At 41.3% G+C, this 23,627-nt stretch overlaps 1 protein-coding gene across 1 annotated transcript in view; it reads right to left on the bottom strand.

Moving 5' to 3' along the window:
- The window catches only part of RYR2 (ryanodine receptor 2), a 721,906-nt gene that overhangs the window by 222,916 nt on the left and 475,363 nt on the right, over positions 1–23,627 (bottom strand). Inside the window, exons 28-36 of the mRNA XM_029245584.1 lie at positions 22,375–22,583; positions 21,396–21,748; positions 19,114–19,228; positions 17,409–17,569; positions 15,172–15,331; positions 14,709–14,795; positions 10,843–11,069; positions 5,027–5,831; positions 2,095–2,295 (exon numbers count right to left, since the gene is read on the bottom strand). Of these exons, the coding sequence (XP_029101417.1) occupies positions 2,095–2,295; positions 5,027–5,831; positions 10,843–11,069; positions 14,709–14,795; positions 15,172–15,331; positions 17,409–17,569; positions 19,114–19,228; positions 21,396–21,748; positions 22,375–22,583 (2,318 nt within the window). The remainder of the gene's footprint in view (positions 1–2,094; positions 2,296–5,026; positions 5,832–10,842; positions 11,070–14,708; positions 14,796–15,171; positions 15,332–17,408; positions 17,570–19,113; positions 19,229–21,395; positions 21,749–22,374; positions 22,584–23,627) is intronic.

Below are 23,627 nucleotides of genomic sequence, written 5' to 3'. Positions count from 1 at the left end.
ATTTTTTCAGTTCACTCTCTTTCTCTTATCCCTCTGGAAATCTAATGCCACAAATATGATATCTTTTGCTATATTTGCACTCGTCCCTGAAGCTCTATTTTTTTTTTTTTTACTCTATTTTCTGGTTTTTCAGGCTAGGTAATTTCTATTGTTCTCCCTTCAGTTCAATGATTCTTTTCTCTTTTTCCTCCATTCTGATGTTAAGTCCATCCACTGAAGGTTTTTAAAAATTCAGATACTGTATTTTTGAGCTCTAAAATTTCCATTTGGCTCTTCTTTGTATCTTCTATTTTTTTTTTTTGCTGCAACTTTCTTTTTTTAGTTTCGTCATCTCGGAGTTTGTATCTATTGATTGTCATTTTTCATTCAAGTTTTTGCTGGTTCTTGGTGTGATGAGTGATTTGTAATTGAAACCTGGATACTCCTGGTATTATGTTATGAGACTTTGGTTCTTATTTAAACTTCTGGCTTCTTCTGACACTATCCAGCAGGAGAAGGGCTGGGGCGCCTCATAATTGCCAGGTGGAGTGGAAAGTTCATTTCTCCACTTGACCTCCATGAAGGAGAGAGGAGACCTTGTTTCTGCTGTGTGAGGCTGGGAGATCCAGGTCCCCAATGGACCTGAACTCACACAACCCTGGCTGGAAAGGGTAAGAGTGCCTTGGTATATCTCCCTCCCTGGCCTCTACTGACACTCAGGAAGGGGTAGGTCTCATCACCACTCAGTGGGGATTAAGTCCCAGCTCCCCACCGTCCCAGTTGGAGCACCTGTGTACAGCCTGGTGAGAGTGGAAGTCTAAGCTCTCCACTCAGTGTCTGCTAGTTTGGGTAGGGGGTGGGGCACAGGGTTTACTGTGGTGTTTGGCTGGAGTAGCATGGTCATTACCTAAAAGTTTTCTGTCTTGCTAGAAAAAAGTTTTTCTGGTCCTTTGGCTGGACAGAGAAGGCACTTGTTGGGGCTTTTCTTGTCTATGCCCGCTGGTGTTTCTGCGTTGGCGGCTTCTTTAGCTCCAAGTCTGGGATAGGTGAGGCAAAAAGAAAACCCAGGGAACTCACCACCACGTCATTCCTCAGCTCCCAACTTCTGTAGCCACTCTTTCTTCTATCTTTCAGAGTCTTCTTATGTTGTCTTTTATGTAATGTCCAGGGTTACAGTTGTACTTAGAAGGAAGAATAGGGAAAGGCACATGTACTCCATCTTTCCAGAAGCACAATTCTCCCAATAGTAGTTTAACAAATGGAATTACTCTGGGAGAGGTTGGACTTGTTCTCTGCCTCAGTAAGTGTTGTTTACAGCAATAAACAAGATTCCATGTCCCTTCCCTCAAAGAAATTACATTCTGGTGAGAAAAAGATAAATTCTGCAGTCAGTCCCTAAACACTTTCATTCAGAGGTATCTTGGACATAGAGGGAAATGGCAAGGTAAGATATTGAAGAGGCGATCTGTCAGTTATACCCTGTGACCACCATAGCTACGTTTTGGTAGTATCTCACACTATGAGACCCATCCTGAGGTGGAGGCCAGAAAATGCACAATCCTAGACTAGCTCATTCTTGGGTTTAGGCATAGGCTTTTGGTTTTGCTGCACCCAAGGGAGACCTGGGTTTGGAGGTGAGCAACCAGAGGAAGAACCACAAAGAGGTGATCACTATTCCTGCAAGACTGGTGGCAGTGACACTGGGTTCTTCTAGGAGACACAAAATGCAAAGTATTAAGTCCTAGGAGTCAAGGGTGCCTATTAGCTGGGGCGGTGCTGTGCCAGCCAGCGAAGACCCACCTGTGCTTGGATATTATTCCTATTTGAAGAACCTCAGAATCTGGCACAGTGGTTTCCACAGAGTCCGTAATACACCTGATACCTTTTAATAAGTCTCTCATCTGTTTAAACTAACAGATAATTAGATAATTTTGGTGAGACCAAATAAGTAGGCAATTTTGGTGAGACCTATGAATACTGACTAAATGAACGTAGCCAGTTTAAAGAGAACAGGAGAAAAATACACTCGCAACTTCCGGTATCATTTTGCAATGTGTGGAACCTGAGTGAACTAAAACCCGAAGTAAAAGGAAGACCTTTCAGTTCATTCTATACCTGCTCTTGAGGCGGTGATCTGAATTCCTTGGTTTTCCTGGCTGTAAGTGCAGCCGACATGTTCAAGGCTTGCATAACTTCGTTATAGCGGAATCGTTGATTGTCTTGGAGCTTGGCTACAAAGTCATCCGAAAAGGCCACAATGGCTTCTATCCGGTGCCGGACCTGGCAGTCACAGAGGTACTGAAGTAGCAGGCACATCTAAAGAGACGATTAAAAAGACACCAAATTTAATTTCTGCAACTTAGTTAATGTATATCAAATCAAAATTTGTGGCAGACACGCTTAGTTGTCAACTCTTCTCCTTTATTAACAGAATCCTGATTTTATGTAGATAGCAATGTGCTCGGTCCCAGGGGATGAAACATAATTCGTCTAAGCCCAAATGGCAAATACCCTCTGATGTCCCTCTGATGAACACTTACTGTCCCAGCCTCGTCTGCAGCTAGAGGCAAATGAGATAATGAAGAGAAGTTTGCAAGGGGTCGTCTGGGAAAGATTTTTCACCATTCATAACAGGCTAGAATATCCTCTTTTCAATAACTGGCTAATGACATGATCACTGGAGGAAGAAGGAGGTGACACACTTTAGGGTAAAAACCATAAACTGAGGATTGCAGGAAGATAGTAAGGTCTGGGTTCCTGATGACACCACTGAGCTACTACATTCATTCTAGAACTGTCTACCTCCAGACTTTAAGTTAACTAAGTGGTTTTATTGCTTATTCATTAAATGGTCAGCTGGGTATTCTTTTACCAGAAGCCCAAAGGATTTTTAACTGATACGGCACATCAGTAGAAACATGCCTTCCAGAGAATGTTCTGCCCAAGTTTAGGGAAACATTTAAATACACTTTATACCAATTGTGATATAAATACACAGCAGTGTTAAAGGGGACTTTAAAACCCTGTCCATCACCATCCACAACATGGCCATTTCTGTCAATGCCAGTTCTGAGACAGCCCTAGTGTCTATGTCCCTCTCTCCATCCACTTTGGCTTTGTCCCACCCTAGTGTAAGCACTGTCCCCCTCGGGTCTGAACCAGCATGACAGCGTGCTACTAAGTGGCCTCTGGATGACCACCCTCTCTTACTCCCCTCACAGAGAGCTCTACTGAGATGTTCAGAATAAAATTATCCTGCTAAAATTCTTCAGAGGTTTTAATTGAAATTAGAATAAAATTCAAATCCACCATAAGGTTGGTTTTAGCAAAGAGCCAGACTCTGTATGAACTGCCTTCTGCGTACTCTCTCACCCTCCTTCCCTGCAGACGCTGGTCTGGTCTCTTCCCGAGTCAGAGCCTTTGTCATGTTCCGTGCTCCATGTGAAAAGCTTCTAGAACATTCTTCCCCTCCCTCTTCACAAGTACTGAGCTCCCGCTACTCAATATCTGACCCCAGCTAAAAAGTCACCCTTTCAGAAAGGCCTTCCCTCACCTTACAGTATTCCAGTTGAAATTTTCTTTCCTTCTAGAAATCCATTCTTTTCCTTCTGAGCATTTAATGCGATGAACAATAAGATATTCTAACAGAAATACATATAAAGAAGTGTATATTTCCCCCAGAGACAGTGAGCTTCCTTCAGCCAGCACCCAGTGCCTGGCTCAGAGGAAGACCTCGATCAGGGCTGACTAAGGAAGGAAGAGCAAAAAAAAGGTGCCAAGGATGCAAGCAACAAACTGATGCTAATGAACCAAAGAGGTGTTAGGAAAGGGTCCTTGGGACATCTGGATGAGCACAAAGACAGGCAAGGTCTTTGATTCTCTAGAAACACAGGCAGGAAGTAAAATCTTGCGTGTGAGAATGGACGCACCTACTGGTGAGCAAGCGTCCTAAGGTTGGAAGGGTAGGGGTGGGGCTGGGAACAGGCACTGAAAGCCTTGCATTTTCAGGCATTCCAACAAAATGTCGGTGAAATGCATCCACGGAAACAAGGAGACGCACGGAAACAAGGAGACGCAAGGAAACTGCTAATGAATAAGAGGGAGAAGAAGTGTAAGAGGGAAGAACAAATTTGACTCCATATTGGATTCGTTTCCTTTACTTTAACCTTTATATTCTATTGCTTTTGCTACAAGTTGATCACTAAAGGGATGTTGCTTAAAGTATACATAATGGTCCGTCTCCAGGGACCCTGCCTCCCTTGCCTGAATGTTAAGCTAAAATACCTTTGTTTAAGCTCACAGGAAACATCCTGACCAGGCCCCCTGTGAATGGCTGCAGGAAGAAGAAGTTAACACATCCCCTCCTGAATCTGGCCAGAACCAAGAAATATCTGCAATAACTTCTTGCCCTTTTTTTTTTTTTTTTTTAACTTTACTTCCACACCTCTCCCTCTTTGCTCTATCAAAGAAACCAGCATCCCAGCCCAGGCAAGATGGTTCTTTGGGACACCAGTCCCCCATCTTCTCGGTCTGCTGGCTTTCTGAATAAAGTCACTATTCCTTGCCCCAATACCTCGTCTCTCGATTTACTGGACAGTGCGGTGAGCGATATGAGCTTGGACTCGGTAACACTGGCAGGACAAAAACCCATCTCCTATACTCCTTTCAGACAGACATACACACACGCACATGCACAAATATGCACACCCACCCATACACACAGAGAAATAGCGACATGCCACACACAGACGTGTATGACGGGCGGACACGTACTTGACCAAGGAAACCACCTTGACAAAAGTACAAAAAAATATGTCAACTGACTCAGTTGGAAAATACATGAACTTCATTCCAAATGCAAGAAAATTAGATAGGCATGTCCCCAGGCGTAACAGGAAGTTGGTTAATTTTATGAAGAACTATCTTTACCCAGGAATACAAATACACACACACACACACACACACACACACACACACACACAGAAAAAGAGACAAAGGTCAGTGTTAATAGGTTGTGAAATTCACTGCAATCTTTTTCTCTGATTACCTGCAATTTAACTGGCTCGGGCAGTTTCATTTGGAGCAGGCCTTCCTTGGACCTCTTACCGCCTTTGTTTTCTTCCTCAGCGGCTCCTTCCAGCTTGGAGTCGTCCGCACAGGCCTCCTTCTCTGGCGACTCTCCCTCTTCCTCGGGACCGGCAGCTTCCTTGAACACGCTGGGCTCAATCAACTGCAAGATGTGTTTCAAGTCCTCGCTGTGGAAGATGCCCATGATGAGCAGGGTATAGAACAACTTGATGAGAGGGACGAAGAGGAACTCAGTGGTCCCCCCGACAGGGTCCCGGGCGTGAAGGCTGCCCTCTTTCACGGCCTCCGTCAGCATCTGTATGGTCTTGGCCTTCAGGATGTCCAGCGGGAACTCAGGGCTGTACTGGTAACCCTCGTTGTTAATGCTGACAAAACTCGGGGAGGAAAACTGCATCCGTGGCCTGAGGGAGGTGCTGAGGCCAATGCCCGGGAGGCCGTGCTTTTTGTTCTCATCGGGGAAGAGGGTGATGCTCTTTGTCTCCTCCGTCATGGGGACGATGAACTCATTGTTCATCATGAGCCTGGCGGTGGCGTAGGAGCTGAGGTGGATGTCAATCAGCAGGTCGTAGTAGCCGGCGCGCAGCAAGCCGGGCATGTACTTATTCTCGATGGCGTAGAGCAGCTGTGGTTCGTCCACGTGGCTGCACAAGGCGTGGGCCACCCGGTGATTCCCAAGCGCGCAGACGGCCGAGTAAAGCCGGAGAGTATGGTAGTGGAATTTCAGCAATTCTTCCTGCTCGGTCAGTTCCAAGATGTCCACAGATCTGGGGACAAGAGAAGTTAAACACGGACATTGAAAACGATTCTCCATCAGAGGAGAAATCTACATACGTCGCTGATGTCACAAGTTATGGAAACAGACACTATTTTTTAAATTAGTTTTCTGTGACATGTTTGATGATAGCATAGATTTAAAAACATCAGTTCTAGATGTTTTTAAGTTTTCTTCCAGATAGAATTTGATGTTGAAAATTTCCAGTCACTAGTGCTTGGAGCTTTCTTCATTCTGAACATCTCTTTTAGATATTTGGGTCTCAATCTGACCCTGGGGACTCCCCTCCTTTCAGAATTTGAGCGCTCTTCGAAAAATCCTGAATCTCCTTTTCCAATTTGGCTAACCTGCCTCAAGAAGCCGGAAAACTTAGCCTTAGGCTATGTTGCTTTGTCTCCGACTTTAGGATCAGCTCTGAGTGTAACCAGTCAGTAGGTAAACAGAGGGATAATTCCTTTGACATAATTTACCTACTTACATGTCCCTCACGGACCCAAACATATGCCAATGCCACCCTGTTTCCACCAGGTATGTGCCACTCATGAAACAAACACTATTAGGGACATTTTCACTCAGCAAAGTTTCTGTTGGGAATCTGAGTTTATATCAGATCATTTTGCTTCTACCACACACCATGACCTTTCAACGCAATTAAACCTTAAGCGTATGTCCAGAATGTACCTAAAGTCAAGTCATTCCTTTTAAAAGAAAATCTATTTTAAGAGCACATAATTCCTTTAGATGCGCTAATTTTTCTAAACTCTTTAAATTACATAGATTGTTCATGGGCAACACTATAGTATTAAAGGTAGAAACTTGATATATTGATAATCAAGGGAACCACTCATTCATCTTGCAATGTATCCTTGGTGAGACTGTAATATAAGCTCATCAGGACAGGGGCTATTATATACTGTGGTTATTAGTATTCATCCAGCACCTAGCCTAGCACACAATGGGTACTGAATAATTATTTGTGATTATTTATTGTTAAGCTTTGTCACTACCCTTAGATACCCTGTCATCCTGTCCACACCACCTATCCATTGTACCTGTGCTTTTCAGGTCACAGGCATTCTGCTAAAACCCACTGTGGCTTGATGGTGCAGACTTATTCCAGACTCCACCTTCTGACTCTCAGAGTCGGAAGATTCATGCATTATAAAATGCCTAGCAAATAATTACCCACCCTGTGTATCACCTAGACTTCCAGGAAACCACACATCTTCTGGGCCCAGTTGCTAGCACCTAGTTCTTGGAAAGGTATAATTGAGTAAGCCCCCGCCACCTCAAGGTGTAGTGGAGGATTCCCATATCTTAACTGGGCTCTTCAATCTCCCAAGAAGACTGTTACCCATCCCTCAGCCTGCCTAATGGCCAAAATATATAAACCCGTTTATCATAGCAACACAAAATATCTGTACTCTAGGTCCTTACTGAAGAACGCAATTCAGTCTACCGTCTGACCAATCTCAAAATGTCAGTTTCTAGAAACAATATTTAAGAACTCTACAATCTACGTTGCTGCTGCCACTCCCAATTCACCCCCCATGATTCATTTTATGATGCCATGTTCTTTCCTTTAAAGCACCCCTCCTCCCTACCAGACCAGTCTTTTAAGGTAAGGGTCATGTCTGTTTTGCTCACTATTTTCTATCCAGTGCCAGGAACACAGTGGGCACTAATACATGTTTGTGGAATGAATGAATGAATGGGAGAAATCGGAAGGAGTTGTAGTCTACTTCTCATAACCTGACTTAAGTCAAGGCAAACCAAAGGATATACCACAACTAATTTAGTCTGTCTTTCCGCACCAACCCATTGTAGCAATATTCATACATAAATGAACAATGGCTTTAACTGGAGGAGAGCAAAAGAAATAACTCACTGTTTCATCTGTTATAAGCACAACACCAAATATATCATCTAGCACATCTTTAGCACGTGCTGTAAATGGTATTGTTGTCAGTAAATATTCTCCTTCTCCCTTCTTCCCTGTAGATGGAGTCATCTTATCGACCCTACTTACTTTGGGCTTGACTATACCTGACTTGCCTTGGTCAATAAAATGTAACTGGATAGAACATCTGCCACAAGGGAAAAGAAAACTCTTAGAGGTATGTTAGCCCTCCTTCATATCTACCCTTGACCATGGAAGCTATACGTCCCAGATCAGGGCTGCCCCATAAGCTGGGCAAGAAGGTACATGAACCACATCTGCAGACCATCCCCCCAGCCTGGAGCAGAGCTGCAGTGGACCCACGACCTCCTGTAACATGAGCAAGAAATACAGGTTTCTTTGCAAGCCACCGAAATTTGGGGGTTGCCATTACAGTAAAATCTGACTGATACAACTCATTATAGTCTTTAAAGTCTCCAGGGGAGAAATTTCCTTCATGACTCAATATCACTCTTTTATTCATCAAATATTACAGAGTACCTATTATGTATTGATCACTGTGCAGCACTGGTGAAATGATGAACAATACAGACAAGATTCCTGCCCTAAGGCAGCTTACTGCCTAGTTAAAGAGGGAAACAACCCCAAAAATAAGTAAATTAAATTATGAACTATGAGGGAGATATCTCATGAAAGAAACAGAGGACTGACATACATCTACTACCATTCAATTTTTTTTTTGCAGTACGCGGGCCTCTCACTGTTGTGGCCTCTCCCGTTGCGGAGCACAGGCTCTGGACGCACAGGCTCAGTGGCCATGGCTCATGGGCCCAGCCGCTCCGTGGCATGTGGGATCTTCCCGGACTGGGGCATGAACCCGGGTCCTCTCCATCGGCAGGAGGACTCTCAACCACTGCGCCACCAGGGAAGCCCTCAATTTTTAAAATTAGTTAATTGTCATATTATTGGGGCATGAGGAACAGATTCTACTTGAATACTAGTCGGCATTTCCATTTTGGAATCTGAATTTTGAAACTCATCAGATTTTTCTTTGGCTTCTACGAAGTGTGAAACCAATGTGCAGCCATATCATGGTGTGACGTGAATGACTGTGGACCAGTCCTGGCTTTGTTATTTTCCTAACCTTACCTTCTCTGCAACCTGATTCCAATGACACTTTTTTTTACAAATTTGCATTTCATATATTTTGGGAAATTGACTCAAATTCTTTACGGCCTATAGTAAGAATTTAAATTATCCATTCATTTGCATATAATTTATCACAGGTAATTAACATAAATAATACATTACTATGGCAGGAGTGTATGTTGGGTTTCTATAACGTGCCAACATATTAAATCACAACCTTAGAACTCTCTGCTTAATAGAGAGAGAATATTTTCCCTTATAAAGAAAAATTCGTTCCCAAATGTGATGTTTCTTTTGGTTGCAGAGTAATTTTTGTAAAACATTAGATGCAAAATTCCAATAAAACTTTTCTCACATAAAATAAAAAGTATGAAATTAAATTGAATCCTCTAAAGAGTACATTATGAATGCTGTATCTCTAATCATTTCACCTAAAAATATACAAATAAATACTTAATGGATTAAAAATAATTCACCTGGTCAGATTAATTTTTCTCTGGATTTCTTCTGTTTGAAAACAGCTTTATTGAGATATCATTTACATACTATACAATTTACCTACTTAAAATAAATAATTCAATGGCTTTAGTATATTAATGGAACTGGGCAACCATAACCATAATCTAAGCTTAGAACATTTTCCTCACCCCAAAAGAAACCCAGTAGTACCCAGTGGCAGTCATTCCTCAGGTCCACTGCCCTTGCCACCCCTAAGTAAACATTATTCTACTTTCTCTCCCTAAAGATTTGCCTATTTCGGACTTTTCCTGTAAATGGAATCCTATCACATGTGGTAGTAGTATAACTAGTTAAAAACTTAGTATAATGTTTTAAAGCTTCATCCATTTTGTAGCACATATAAGTACTTCATTCCTTTGTATTGCCAAATAGATTTACAGTGTGGATTCACCACACTTTATTTATCCACGAATTAGTTGGTGGGCATTTGGGTTGTTCCCACTTTTTGGCTACTGTGAGTAATGCTGCTCTGAAATTCGTGTACAAGTTTTTGTGTGGACATGTTTTCATTTCCCTTGGGTATATACCTAGGAGTGGAATTGAAGGCTCTTATGGTAACTCTGTATTTAACTTGTTGAGGAACTGACCAATTGTTTTCCAAAACACAGGTTAAATTTTAAAAGTATTAAAAGAAAATAAAAGTGCCAAGCATGTCTAAATATATAAAAATGAACATAGCTCCTACAGCTTTTTAAGAGTAGAGTTTTAAAATATAAGAAAAATAACAAATATGTGTGTCTCTGCATTGTTTTCATGAAATGTTTTCACTCAGCTTGTGACTTAACTTTTTAATGATATTTTGGGAGGGGAATCTTGGTCCCAAACTTACTGGTAATGAGGCTGCTAAAATGAAATCTCTGCAATTTAATTGGCTGTCACATGGAAAAACTGAAAATCATAAACAAAGCCACCTCTGAACATTAAGTGTACTTTATATTATTACTATGACTGCCTAGAATGTGTATGAACTTGTTTCCAAAGCCCTCAAGGTATTTTCACAATGCTCTTTCACTGACATCTCTTGGTCTCAGTTTTTCCCATCTGTCAAACAAAGGACTGATCTAAGTGATTTTTCTGATTCCCTCTTTACTATCTTACAGCTCTGTGATACTCTCTTACTTGGCCGCCTTAAGTCAGATGGCAGCTGTACTTGCCTGAACTTTTACTTACTGTTATTCTCATAAGCAAAACAAGAATGAGGAAAGAAATCATACACTATCAAATCACCTCTTCACCTGTAATAATTCTGTTTCAGTAACCAAGGAGTTGAGACATAGACTTAAACTTGGGATGTACAAAATAACGTCTGCATGGCCCCAAGAAATCAGTATTTTTTTAAACCCCATTTTGTTTCCCCAGCACCACCCCTGAACCCTGGGGTAGGCATCTAATTTGATGGGTCCCCATCAGACAGTAAAGGATGCTCAGGCCTGACCTGTTCTCCTCTGGGATATGGAGAGACATGAACTGCAGAGGTTCCACACACTGCACCAGCCAGCCTTGGCGTTCACTTATTCGAGACACGTCTACCTTCAAGAACTGGTTGGGCATTCTGCTCCAGAGGACATGTGAGAGGAACTGCACATGGAGACGAGGGGGACACTGCGGCACGGGGTTTTTGTGCTCGCTCTTGAATAATCCCGCTGAGAGAGGCATCACATTCTAGGAGATGGGGAAGCAGAAAAAGAATGAATGGATGACACTCCTGGGGGATCAATAAAGTGACGACTAGAGTTCTGTACAGGAAAGAGATAATGACAGATACGATACGTGTTGAGCAGAGTCAATACAAAAACTAATAGAAATTGGGTTGAGCTGTTTCTGAAAGGACAAGTGGAGAAAATTTGGGGATGTTTCCTTCCCATATGCTCAATGGCACACTGAGAATGCAAGAGCAAGAGAGTATAACCATGTATCTTTCCTATTCCTTTACCAAGCTGGGTCCTCAGGGACGCTGGGCATGTCTTTAGCTGCCTTCATCCAAACATCCCGAAAGACTGGTCACATCCACTTGGCTTTCTCCCTCTTATTGTCTGTCCTCTGTCACCCACTTCATCCATCCTTAAACTACTCACACCGTCACTCATCATCACGTTTCTCAGGTTTGAGTAACCAGCAATATACCAGAGACAGCTCAACAGATAAACCTGACTATTAAACAAGAAACACAATTTCTTTCTCCTCCACCTTCCTCCACCTCTAATATGTATCTTCAACCATTCCAATTCCTGCAGTCTGGCCTCAGGGAAAGAAAAGTCTCTACTTTACCAAAGCTTATTCATTCATTTATGATCGTGATACCACCCCTGCCTGCCTCTTCTGGGCCAATAAAACAATTATCTTTCCGCATTACCTTCGGTTTCTTCCTCTCCTCTAGAACCTTCTCTACTGCATTATTTAGACTTGCTCATCCTCAAGCTACTTTCCTATTCTCTTTTGCTAATGGGGACAAAAAACCCAGGCACTTGTATCAGGCACTGAGAATGTATCAGTGAAACAAAACAGACAAAATCCCTACCCTCATACAGCTTCCATTTCTTTTTCATTAGACATAAAATAAACAAAATCAGTAATTAAATAGTTATTAGAAAAGAGGTCATGGAGAGGAAAAAACAAACAGGATGGGGGAATCAGAATGCAGGACAGTAATAATAAACAGCGTGGTCAGAATGGTGTCACTGAGAAGATGACATTTACAGAATGATCCAAAGAGAAGAACCATGTGGATATGCAGGGGAAGAAATTTCCATGCAGAGGGAACTGAATGCAAAGAACCCAAGGAGGGAGCTTGCCTGGCAAGTCTGAGGAAGAGCTGGCGGCCAGGGTGGCTGCAGTGGAGTGACGGAGGGGACATCAGGAGGAGGTGAAGTCAGAGGGGTTAGAGGAGGTTTAGAACTTGAGAACCATCATCAGACCTCTGATTTTTACTCTCAGGGAAACAGGGTTTCTAGGGTTTCGAGCAGTGAAGTGAGTGACATAGTCTGATTTTTATTTAAAAATAACGACAGTCACTCAGATTGTTCTATGATAAACAGAGGGGTGAGGATGAATTAGAGGCTAGTGGCGAAAAATACAGATGGGAAATGATGGTGATGGAGGGCAGATCAGCAGGAGGGGTGGCGGGAGAGGACAGAAGGTGGAGGATATGCTGGGGGGTGGAACTGGGATGCGGAATGTAAAGGAGGGAAGCCAAGGATGACTCCAAGGTTTGGGGTCTGACTTATTAACTGACAGATCAAGAAGACTCGATCAGGCAAGTCAGGAGGAGGGGGGAGTGATGGTCAGCAGTCCAGTTTCGGACATAATCCAATTTGCAATATCTATGAAACACGAAACATAAATGTCAAATAGACCAATATCAGAGTCTGGGTTCTGAGAGACTACCACTTTTCTGTCAAATTTTAACTTTTTTTTTTTAACATCTTTATTGGAGTATAATTGCTTTACAATGGTGTGTTAGTTTCTGCTTTATAACAAAGTGAATCAGTTATACATATACATATATCCCCATATCTCTTCCCTCTTGCGTCTCCCTCCCTCCCATCCTCCCTATCCCACCCCTCTAGTGGTCAGAAACCACCGAGCTGATCTCCCTGTTCAGTCATCCAAACTTGCTGCCTCCTTTCCCTCACGTTCAATCTCAAATAATAATATGAATTGAATGATCTTGAACAAAATACTACGGCTTCTTCCAACATTTTACTGAAATTTTTCTGGAAAGGTCACTAAAGCCCTCCTACTTAACAAAAATCACAGATTCCTTTAGTCCATATTGTATTGGCTCTTCTGTGGCAGCTGGAATCTCGTTTTACAAAGGCAGAAACTGAGCTCACATGGTTTAAGAAATATGTCCAAGGTCGCTGAGCCAGCATGGTAAAACTGTCTACTAAATTCACCCTGAGGGGTGCCCAGCGTCTCATTGTTTACAATTGCGAATTTCAATTCAATTCCTTTTCCTGAATTTCAACAGGCTCTTCTGCTTCTTGTTGTATTAGTATCCCTTGGCTGGCCAAACTAAAATTATTTAAATTAATCCTTTTCGGATTAACATATACACACTACTATACATAAAATAGATAACCAACAATGACCTACTGTATAGCACAGGGAACTATACCCAATATTTTGTAATATCCTATAAGGGAAGAGAATCTGAAGGAGTACACACACGTACACACACACACACACACACACACACACATAACTGAATCACCATGCTGTACACCTGAAACTAACACGACATTGTAAATCAACTATACTGTCCACCCCCAAAAAAAGTAAAAAAAAAAGAAATTAATCTTTGATTCTTCATTCTCCTTGAGCACCAAATCCAATTTCAACAAATCCTATTAATCCAATTCATTGACAAATTCTGTTAATCTCTCCCCTAAAACACCTTCTTATGTATCACTCTCTCTCTACGATGACCTTCATGAATCTCATCACCTTCTCCCATGTGGACAGTAAGGAATTGTTGATAGATAATTATTACTGCCTGCTCTCATTCTTTTGAGGGCAGATATTTCTCCACATTACTACCAACATATTTTCCCAAAACAGGTTTGATTATACTCAATTGCCCTGCTTCAAATTTCCAGTAAGGCACCACTGCCTAGGGAATATGTGTACACTTCTTACTATGGCATTTAAGGCCTTTTCAACTTGGACTACCTTCCATCCATATTCATCTCTAGCCACATCCCAGAAGCATCCTTTGTTACAGTCACACTGAATTCCTTAACCTTCAGCACTTTCATGCCTATGTATTTTCACTTTCTCTCACCCTCTGTCTAGAATGCCCTCTCCTAGCAAATGTACCCTGAGATCTGTCATTCAACAGTTAAGAATCAACCTAAATGTCATCTCCTCTTTCAGCTTTACCTGATCCACCCCATCCTACTTAGTTGTCCTTTCATTTATGTTCCCAGAGTACTCAATACCTGTCACTCTTGCATTTACCACAATGTTACCATACTTTCAGCTCTTCAAGCCCGTTCACTAGCTTACCTGTGAGCTCAGTGATTACTGAGCTGTATGTAATTTGGCATTTGTGTTCTGTACAAGCCTAGTTTTATTGAATAATACACTCATGATAACCAAAGAAAACCCTTTCCAATTACTTATGTTACCCTAGTGACCTTAACGAGATTACAGAATTTTCAAATACAGCAACTTTTAAAGAATGATTTATGTGATTAATATCAGTACTAATAAAGTATGGAATTAATTGAAGAAGAAGTAAATGCTATTTCCTAACAAAAAAACAACCCAAATATAATACCAGGAATGAGTCTTTCTCACCTTTATTCTTCCCAACTCAAACTGAAAAACGCTGGGACTTGTAGCTTGCGCAAAAACTGCAGGAAATAATTTTGTACTTGGTTCCACCTTAAATAATCAAATGAATTTAATAATATTAGTAAAGGAAGGAACACACAAAAAAAATACATTTTCTTCCTAACACCTAAGAAACACTTTACAGAAAAAGACTTTTTCTTCCTCTCATGCAGATATTCTCTTTCAATAATTATTTGGAATATTTCATTTCAGGACTATGTGAACATTTTTGGAGGAATGTACTGTTTCCTCTGAAGGGCTTATGGCACTGTTATTACTCAAACAGAAGTAAAAATACAGAATTGACTCATTTGTGTTTCATTTCTTTCTAGCTTATACTTTACTATAATTTACACAATGTGTTCTCCACTCTAACGGGGATAAAGGTTTCCTCCCTGGAAGCGCAAGGCCATCCCTGACCACGTACCTGATAGTATGTGCTCAGCTCCTTGCCGTTGGCCGTGAAGGTGAGCAGCCCACTGGCGGTGTCCACCACGCAGCCAATCTCCAGGCCGTTGTTGTTGCGTCCTTGCCCGGGGCTCAGGCTCTCACCCGCACACACCATATAGCAGTTGCTGCGTTTGATGCTGAATTGCAAAAAAAAACATGTTTATCTTTGAACAAGCACAGGTAGCGTGGAAAGCACGGACGTCTGGCAAACTAAACCTAAGTTATGCTGTGCAAGCAACAAGCTCATGCTGAAATGGGACAGGTGTACAGTGGGCCCGATTCTGTGATTCTGAGCAAAACTCCGTTGACTTCAGTGGACGTTCTGAGTCAGGTCTTCCAATCTCTCAATTTCACACCTAATGAAGACGGGTCAACCAGTTGGAACCAAGGATGAGAACTGACCTGCACCTTCCCTCCAAAAACTCAAACCAAACTGGACCTTTTTCTGAGGTTCAAAAAAGTTTAACTATGATAAAGCAGAAACTAACACACATGCACACACAAAAAGTTTAACTATGTAATAATCATCCAAATTGGTCATTTTCATTCCCATGGGTTTTTTTTAAACATCTTTATTGGAGTATAGCTGCTTTACAATGGTGTGTTAGTTTCTGCTTTATAACAAAGTGAATCAGCTATACATATACATACAACCCTATATCTCCTCCCTCTTACGTCTCCCTCCCACCCTCCCTATCCCACCCTCCCTATCCCACCCTCCCTATCCCACCCCTGTAGGTGGTCACAAATCTCATGGGTTTTGTTTTTTTTTTTTAAACCACTCGTTCTGAGATGAGAAGCACCTGTTTCTGAACACTATCGAAGTCTTTAGGCCAATTCTACATGAGCTGTCAGTGATTCGATAGATATAAAATTTGGCTAAAATTAAGCCCCTTTCTGGACAATTCCTGGTGATCTGCTATGAGAGACAGACTTAGCTGGGAAGTGCACAAGATCTGTGATATTAACAACAAACCTCATCTGAGTTTCACCCTCAACAAAACCTTTACCAGAGATGGTAGCAAACTTAAGTGATTTGAGTTTCACCTCCTTCCCTTTCTCTACTACTGTGCAGTGCATGTATGAATGAGGCTGGCAAAAAGGGCAAACACAGGCAAGTAGGAGGAAAAGAGCAAGAAGGCGGAGATAAAGTCAGTTTCTGAATAATCAAAAGTTGGCTGTGTTTCTATGCTCTATTTATGTAAGATTCAACAACCTTCCCTAGCCTGTATTTCCTACACCAAAACCATCAATCAGATATCATATCCCTATATTATCTCCTTTCATTGTCCCCATCTCTGAAAATCAAATATATCCCTCAGAATATTCCTGGAAACAGGTGGTTTGGGGCCCCCCCATACTGACGTAAAGCACTGTTCATTGGAGAATTTTTGCTAGGCTCACTGTCTCAAGTGCTAAGTTCACTGCGGTTCAAGTGTTACAACCTGAAGGCAGGGGAGGGAGCTTCCGGTCACCAAAAATGATGGTGCAGGTATAAAAGAAAAGCAACGTTATGGGGGAGCTCTTTCTATGAGACCCATCACAGCAGTCAGAGAGGATGCACGGGCACACAAAGTAGATGCAAATGACCAGATCTTCTCTTGTCTTATCTGCAAGGAAGATAGCCTTCTTCACTTTTTTGAAGGTTTGGTTTGAGTTTGGTTTGTTTTATAAATGAAAAAGGATGGCACAGAAACTGTAACCGACTTACCCAAAGCCACACAGCGAGTCAATGGCAAAGCTGAGGAAAGAACCCACGGCTCCTCAGTCTGAGTTCAAATGCGTCCACCTGGTCTAAACCACTAGCCCACACTGTCTTCACCTTTTTCTCCCCACCTCCTAACCAGTTCCCAAGGTACAGATCAGACCACAGGCTAAATGCCTCACAGTCACCTGTCTCTCATCCTCAAACAATGGCTAAGTCATGGTAACCCAAGTCATCAGTCGTGTGCGATGTCACCTGAAGGAATATATGATTATTACCCCCAAAAGATGCACTGCTCTTACTTTATAAGATTGTGCACTTTTAATATATTCAGATTCCTTACCGGCTTGTATGAGTAACAAAAAGGACATGGACATTAACAGTCTGATTACACTGTTCCTAGAAACAGAATATTATCTTGGACATAAAATCCAAGAGAAAAAAAAATGCCTAGGTTTATCAACGTTTTTATCAAATGTCATTCATGTAAGAAATCGAGGAAAACCAACCTTTCGTGCACCTTTCCTTTTTCATCTCCTAGAGTCACGGTCACTGTACGAACTCTGTCCAGGTCAAAGCCTGTATCATACTGTTGGAAATCGGATGTGATCCAGCCCACCCAGACGTTGGCAGGTTCTTGTCCAGGAAAGATTCTCACTGAGTAATAGTACTGTCGAGACAGCAACACCAAGTATTGGTGAAGTAAAAAGAAACAAAACTTTGACTTGCAATGTCTAAGAAGATATGTCTTTGTTTAAAATCGTTTGGCATATTTGCAGCAACATGGATGCAACTAGAGATTATCATACTAAATGCAGTAAGTCAGAAAGAGAAAGACAAACACCATATGATATCACTTATGTGTGGAATCTGAAATATGACACAAATGAACCTATCTATGGAACGGAAACAGAATCATGGACATAGAGAACAGACTGGGGATTGCCAAGGGGAGGGGGGTGGGAGAGGGAGGGACTGAGAGTTTGGAATTAGCAGATACAAACTGGTATATGTAGAAAGGATAAACAAGAAGGTCCTACTGTATAGCACAGTATAGGGAACTATACTCAATATCTTGTCATGGATATAATGGAAAAGAATCTGAAAACAATATTGGCTTGGCCAAAAAGTTCATTTGGGTTTTTCCGTAACATCTTATGGAAAAACCCGAACAAACTTTCTGGCCAATCCAATATACACAGATGTATAACTGAATCACTTTGCTGTACACCTGAAACTAACACAACATTGTTAATCAACTATACTTCAATAAAAAAGAAAATAATAGTATATTCAATACTAATAATAGTATATTCAATTATGCTATAACAACAACAACAACAAAACCCAAAGCTTAAAGCAGCAAAAAAAAAAAAAAAAAAATCCTTTGGCCTAAGCAAAATGTTATAGGCACAAAGGACTGATGTGGCGAAGGAAAAGTCTTAAAACAGAGATCCTGAATTATTTCAGAAATAATGGGAAAAAGAGAAAAGACTATCTGAGCAATAGATGATCTGAAGCTTTTTATACTTCCAAGTATGAATGGATGGGGGAGTACATATATAGTAAGTTTATGTGATAAAATCGTCAATCCATTACACAGGTAAGCTTTGAATTCTTCAAGCTGACACAAGAACAATAATCTATGCTACAGCTTTTATACCTGTTTTATACCTTGAATATGCTATCACTAACATAATATTTGGAACCCTTAAAATCACTCTGAAATAGTTCAGATCTGATATGTGAAAGTCAAGTTCAAATATGGGCGCACTCTAAAAGGGACACAGCTATATATATTTTTTCCATTTGGCGTTTTATGAGAAGTGCTTTAAAAATTCAAAATGGCAGACAGCATGCCTTGACCTCTAACAAAGTATGATAAATAATCTTGCAGACATATCACTGAGACAAAAGAAACTGCAAAATGTACTTGGAAAACTTAAGTGGCAAATAAAATGCTGTCAAGAAAGAGGATAACAAAACCAGGACTGAGGGTGCCATTAAGGATTATTTTTCCTAAAATAGCTCTCTTATTGCATAATATCCATTAGAATATACATACATCTTTCAACTTTTCAGTCCCCAAGATATAATTGAATAATTATTTTAAAAGTAAGCTTGCTAAATAGTACGAATCAATGTTAACTATTTGAAATGCAAAGCATGCTCACTGACAAATCGAGATAAATGACAAAAGCTGCAACCTCATACCGTGGACGTTTGCATCAAGTAATCATAGTCGTCCCTCTCATCTGCCAGGACATCTTCTGTGAGTCTTGCAGAGTGGCTGGTGCTGTAATCTGGCTTTGTCCTTCTAAGCAAAAATCTGGAATGCAGTAGAGGACTAGGAATAAGCAACATTAAAATGTTCTGCCTATCTCAAACACAAACATATAATTAACTTAGTAGGGTGGTTGTCAGCCAGGATGATTAGCTCCCAAGAGGACATCCGGCAATATCTGGAGATAGTTCTGGTTGTCACAACTTGGTGGGGGAGGGGTGCCACTAGCATCTACTGGTGGAGGGATCCTGCTAACCATCCTACAATGCACAAGGCAGACTCTTACAATAAATAATTATCTAACCCAGAGTGGCAATAGTGTTGAGGTTGAGAATTTCAAATTCAGTGTAAGAAAGGACGCTAAAACAATCTACCTTCTTATCCATTAAAAAGTACTATTTAGAGAGAATACTCTGAGGTTCAACCAGTAATGTAAATATAAACATCTTAAAAACTAACTCTTGGGAGAAAATACAAATCATACATCTGATAAGGTTAATATCTAGAATATACAAAGAATTCCTACAACTCAGCAACAAAAATGCAAATGACCCAATCAACAAATGGGCCAAGAACTTGAATAGACATTTCTCCAAACATGTTATACAAATGACCAATAAGCATATGAAAACATGCTCAACATCACTAATCATCAGGGAAATGGAAATCAAAACTACAATGTGATATCACTTCACACCCATTAGAATGGCTACTATCAAATAACCAGAAAGTAACAAGGGTTGACAAGGACTTGGAGAAATTGGAACCTTCGTGCAGTGCTGATGGGATTGTAAAATGGTACAACTGCTATGGAATACAATATAAATTCTTTCCTCAAAACTTTAAATATAGGGCTTCCCTGGTGGCGCAGTGGTTAAGAACCCACCTGCCAATGCAGGGGACATGGGTTTGAGCCCTGGTCCGGGAAGATCCCACACGCCGTGGAGCAACTAAGTCCGTGCACCACAACTACTGAGTCTGTGCTCTAGAGCCCGCGAGTCACAACTACTGAAGCCCGTGTGCCTAGAGCCCGTGCTCCGCAACAAGAGAAGCCACCGCAACGAGAAGTCTGCACACGGAACCAGAGTGGCCCCCGCTCACGACAACTAGAGAAAAGCTCACACGCAGCAACAAAGACCCGATGCAGCCAAAAAAATAAATAAATAAATTTATTTAAAAAAAAAAATTAAATACTGCAGTACCAGGCATCCCAGTTCTGGGTATATATCCAAAAGAATTGAAAGTAGGGTTGTGAAAAGATATTTGCACACCCAAGTTCTTAACAGCATGATTCACAATAGCCAAGAGGTGGAATCACCCTAAATGTCCATCATCGGATGAATGGATAAACAAAATGTGGTGTATATACACACACTGGAATATCATTCAGCCTTAAAAAGGAAGGGAATTCTGACATATGTCACAACACATATGAACTCTGAGGACATTAAGCTTCATGAGGTAAGTCAGTCACAAAAAGACAAATACTGTATGATTTCATTTATATGAGGTATCTAAAGCAGTCAAATTCATAGAAACAAAAAGTAAAATGGCGATGACCAGGGGCTGGGGCAGGTTGGAAAAGGCAAGCTATTTCATGGGTGTAGAGTTTCAGAGTTTTGCAAACTAAAAAAGTTCCGAGATCTGTTTCACGACAATGTGAATATACTTAGCACTACTGATCTGTACACTAAAAAATGTTTAAGACGCTAACTTTTATTTTTACCACAATAAAAAAAATTCATAGGGCTTCCCTGGTGGCGCAGTGGTTTAGAGTCCGCCTGCCGATGTAGGGGACGCGGGTTCGTGCCCCGGTCCGGGAAGATCCCACATGCCGCGGAGCGGCTGGGCCCGTGAGCCATGGCCGCTGAGCCTGCGTGTCCGGAGCCTGTGCTCCGCAACGGGAGAGGCCACAGCAGTGAGAGGCCTGCGTACCGCAAAAAGAAAAAAAAAAAAAAAAATTCATAGAAAAAATAACTCTTGAGATAGATTGTTAGTGGTAACAAATTAGCTGGCCAACAGGCTGCTTTTTCTTCTGTAGAATCCTTGGTACATAAAGAAGGAGGAAGAGGAAGAGAAAATTGACTTTGGAAATCCCTTACCCACTATTACCCTCTCCTGTGATCCCCTAACATAATAACTATATATTTAAAATCATTTAAAAATTAAAATTAAAAACAATTTAAAAAATCATTTTGCATGTATCAATGACCTTTGTTTCAGACGAGAGGGCTTTTCCTGAGCATAATCTTTGTGGTTGTTAAACTCTGGTTTTGTAGCTTCTTTGTCTTTGTCCACTCGATCTGGCACCAGATGGCCATGAGCTGTCTTCATGAGAACCTCAAAGTCCGAATCCACATCATAATCCTCCAAATCATTCTTGGGCCCAAAGAGACCGGCGCCAGGGATCCCTCCAGCCGCAGTCTTGGAGAAGACCTCCGCGCACTCGATGGGCATGCTCAGACGATAAAACATGAGATCCGTGCTGCTGTTCTGAGAGCCAAAGGACTTCTGAGTGACCTTTAAACACGGGGAACTGTCGATGGTGCCGTCAATTCTGGTCACCTAACAAATGGAGACGTGATTGTTCAAATGCTCATCACCGTCAGTTTCCTGATTCTAAAACCCTAACGTGCATCACCCCTTTACAACCCAAAACATGGCCCGCCCATGGCATAATTTTATAAATGAGATCATTAAATAGAGGGATTGCTGTGTTACAGACATACTCACAGTTCTGTTTCTAACTCAGAAGATGATTTGGGAAATTCATGCTAAAACTGTATATATTCAGATGGAGCCTGACATTGCCTACATAAAAAAAGAATTATATACAGTTGACCCTTGAACACCGCAGGTCTGAACTGCTTGGATCCACTTATATGTGGGTATTTTTCAATAGTAAATACTACAGCACTACATAATCCACAGCTGGCTGAATCCGTGGATACAGAGGGCCGACTATAAATTATATGCAGATTAACCCCGAAGTTGTTCGAGGATTAACTGTAGGTAATCAGTCTAATCAGCCTCTCGTAAGTACCTAAAATCAGAGGGTAATCCTGCCCTTAGATTCCCCTACAGTGGAACACATCAGAGCCATCATTTTAAGTAAATGACAGTAACTGTCCAAGTGGGAACACCCGCTCCTGGTTTTTGGCAATGGTCTGATTTTCAAAGGAAAAGCAAACCTCAATATGTTCATGGTTTGATGGAACTTGGAGAAACTGAGGAAGCCTCTTGCTTAGCCACATGGTAATATCCCTGTTCGTGTTAACGGCAAATGGTTCATAGCCCTCTTGTAAGCCACAGATGGTGAAATATTTCAAGGTGCTGACATCCTTTCCAAAGTTCATCCTGCCCACTTGAGCCACTCCAAGGCTACATACAGGTATGAATCCTGGGAAGAAAAAAAATACATCAAAATCTTCAGTATCATTCGTATAAGATCCTTTTAGCATGGAATCACCAAAAGTATTGCTCTAAAACTCTTAGCTTTGTGAGAACCATTGCCCTGAGGTGAAAACAACAGTGGGGTAAAGAGACCACGGACACTAAGTATTAAATGTGAGGATGAGAAAACCAGTATTTGCTCTTGGCATCATAATTCCTTAAATGTGGGCCCGAGCTAAGTCCCTTCTTCCACCCTGGACTTCTGTAAAATGAGGTGACTACTAAGCAGCCCCGAGTCCTCTGGAAATCCTGGGGACCACAACCCCCTCCCCACAGCCTCCCAGCCCCGAAGTGCAGGTGACTCTTGCAGAGGGAAAATTAGAAAGAAAGTTAAGTGCCAAAGCGCATTGCCAAAGAGCCTGAAATGTGCAAACATCAAACACAGCTGAGCTTTACATGTAACTCAAAGAAGAAAAAAAAAAAAGGATTGGAGGCCACATTTTTAAAGGTGTTCATTCACTTATAGCTGCTTTTGATCTTTGAAGAGAATTTTGCCTCTTTTTTTCCCCCTAGGGTACCCTAGATCTAAGCGTAGAAAATATACATATAAATAAGAATTCGGAAGTAGCTGCTAAAATCCTACTGAAACTCCTCCATCTGTCCCTTTCCCTTCAATGTCACTGTTGGTATAGATTAAGCAGGGTAATGCAAAATTAACATAAATAGCTAAGATAAGAAATCAAAAAGTTAAAAGTTAACAAGAAACTAAATCAAAAGCAACAGCAATGAGCAATGAAGAAAAAAACAAAATATTTCAATGTGTGGCAGGGATGGTTAATCTTTCCACTATTAAATAAAAAGGGGAAACTACATTAATTATGTGAATTGTCTGAGTTCTTTGGAATCAACTGTCTGGCAAGGGGATGAGATGATACTTTTCAGTGGAGGGGGCATTTACGTACTCTTCATATCTTTCTGTAATATTTTACATGAAAGTTCAAGTAGTCAGCACAATAAACAAGGTCAGTATTGGGATGCAGACTACAAATTA

The sequence above is a fragment of the Monodon monoceros genome, unplaced genomic scaffold (assembly GCF_005190385.1).
Source record: "Monodon monoceros isolate NGI ecotype Baffin Bay Population unplaced genomic scaffold, NGI_Narwhal_1 Super_Scaffold_4, whole genome shotgun sequence".
Taxonomy (NCBI): Eukaryota; Metazoa; Chordata; class Mammalia; order Artiodactyla; family Monodontidae; genus Monodon; species Monodon monoceros.
This window is presented reverse-complemented; position numbering and strand designations above follow the sequence as displayed.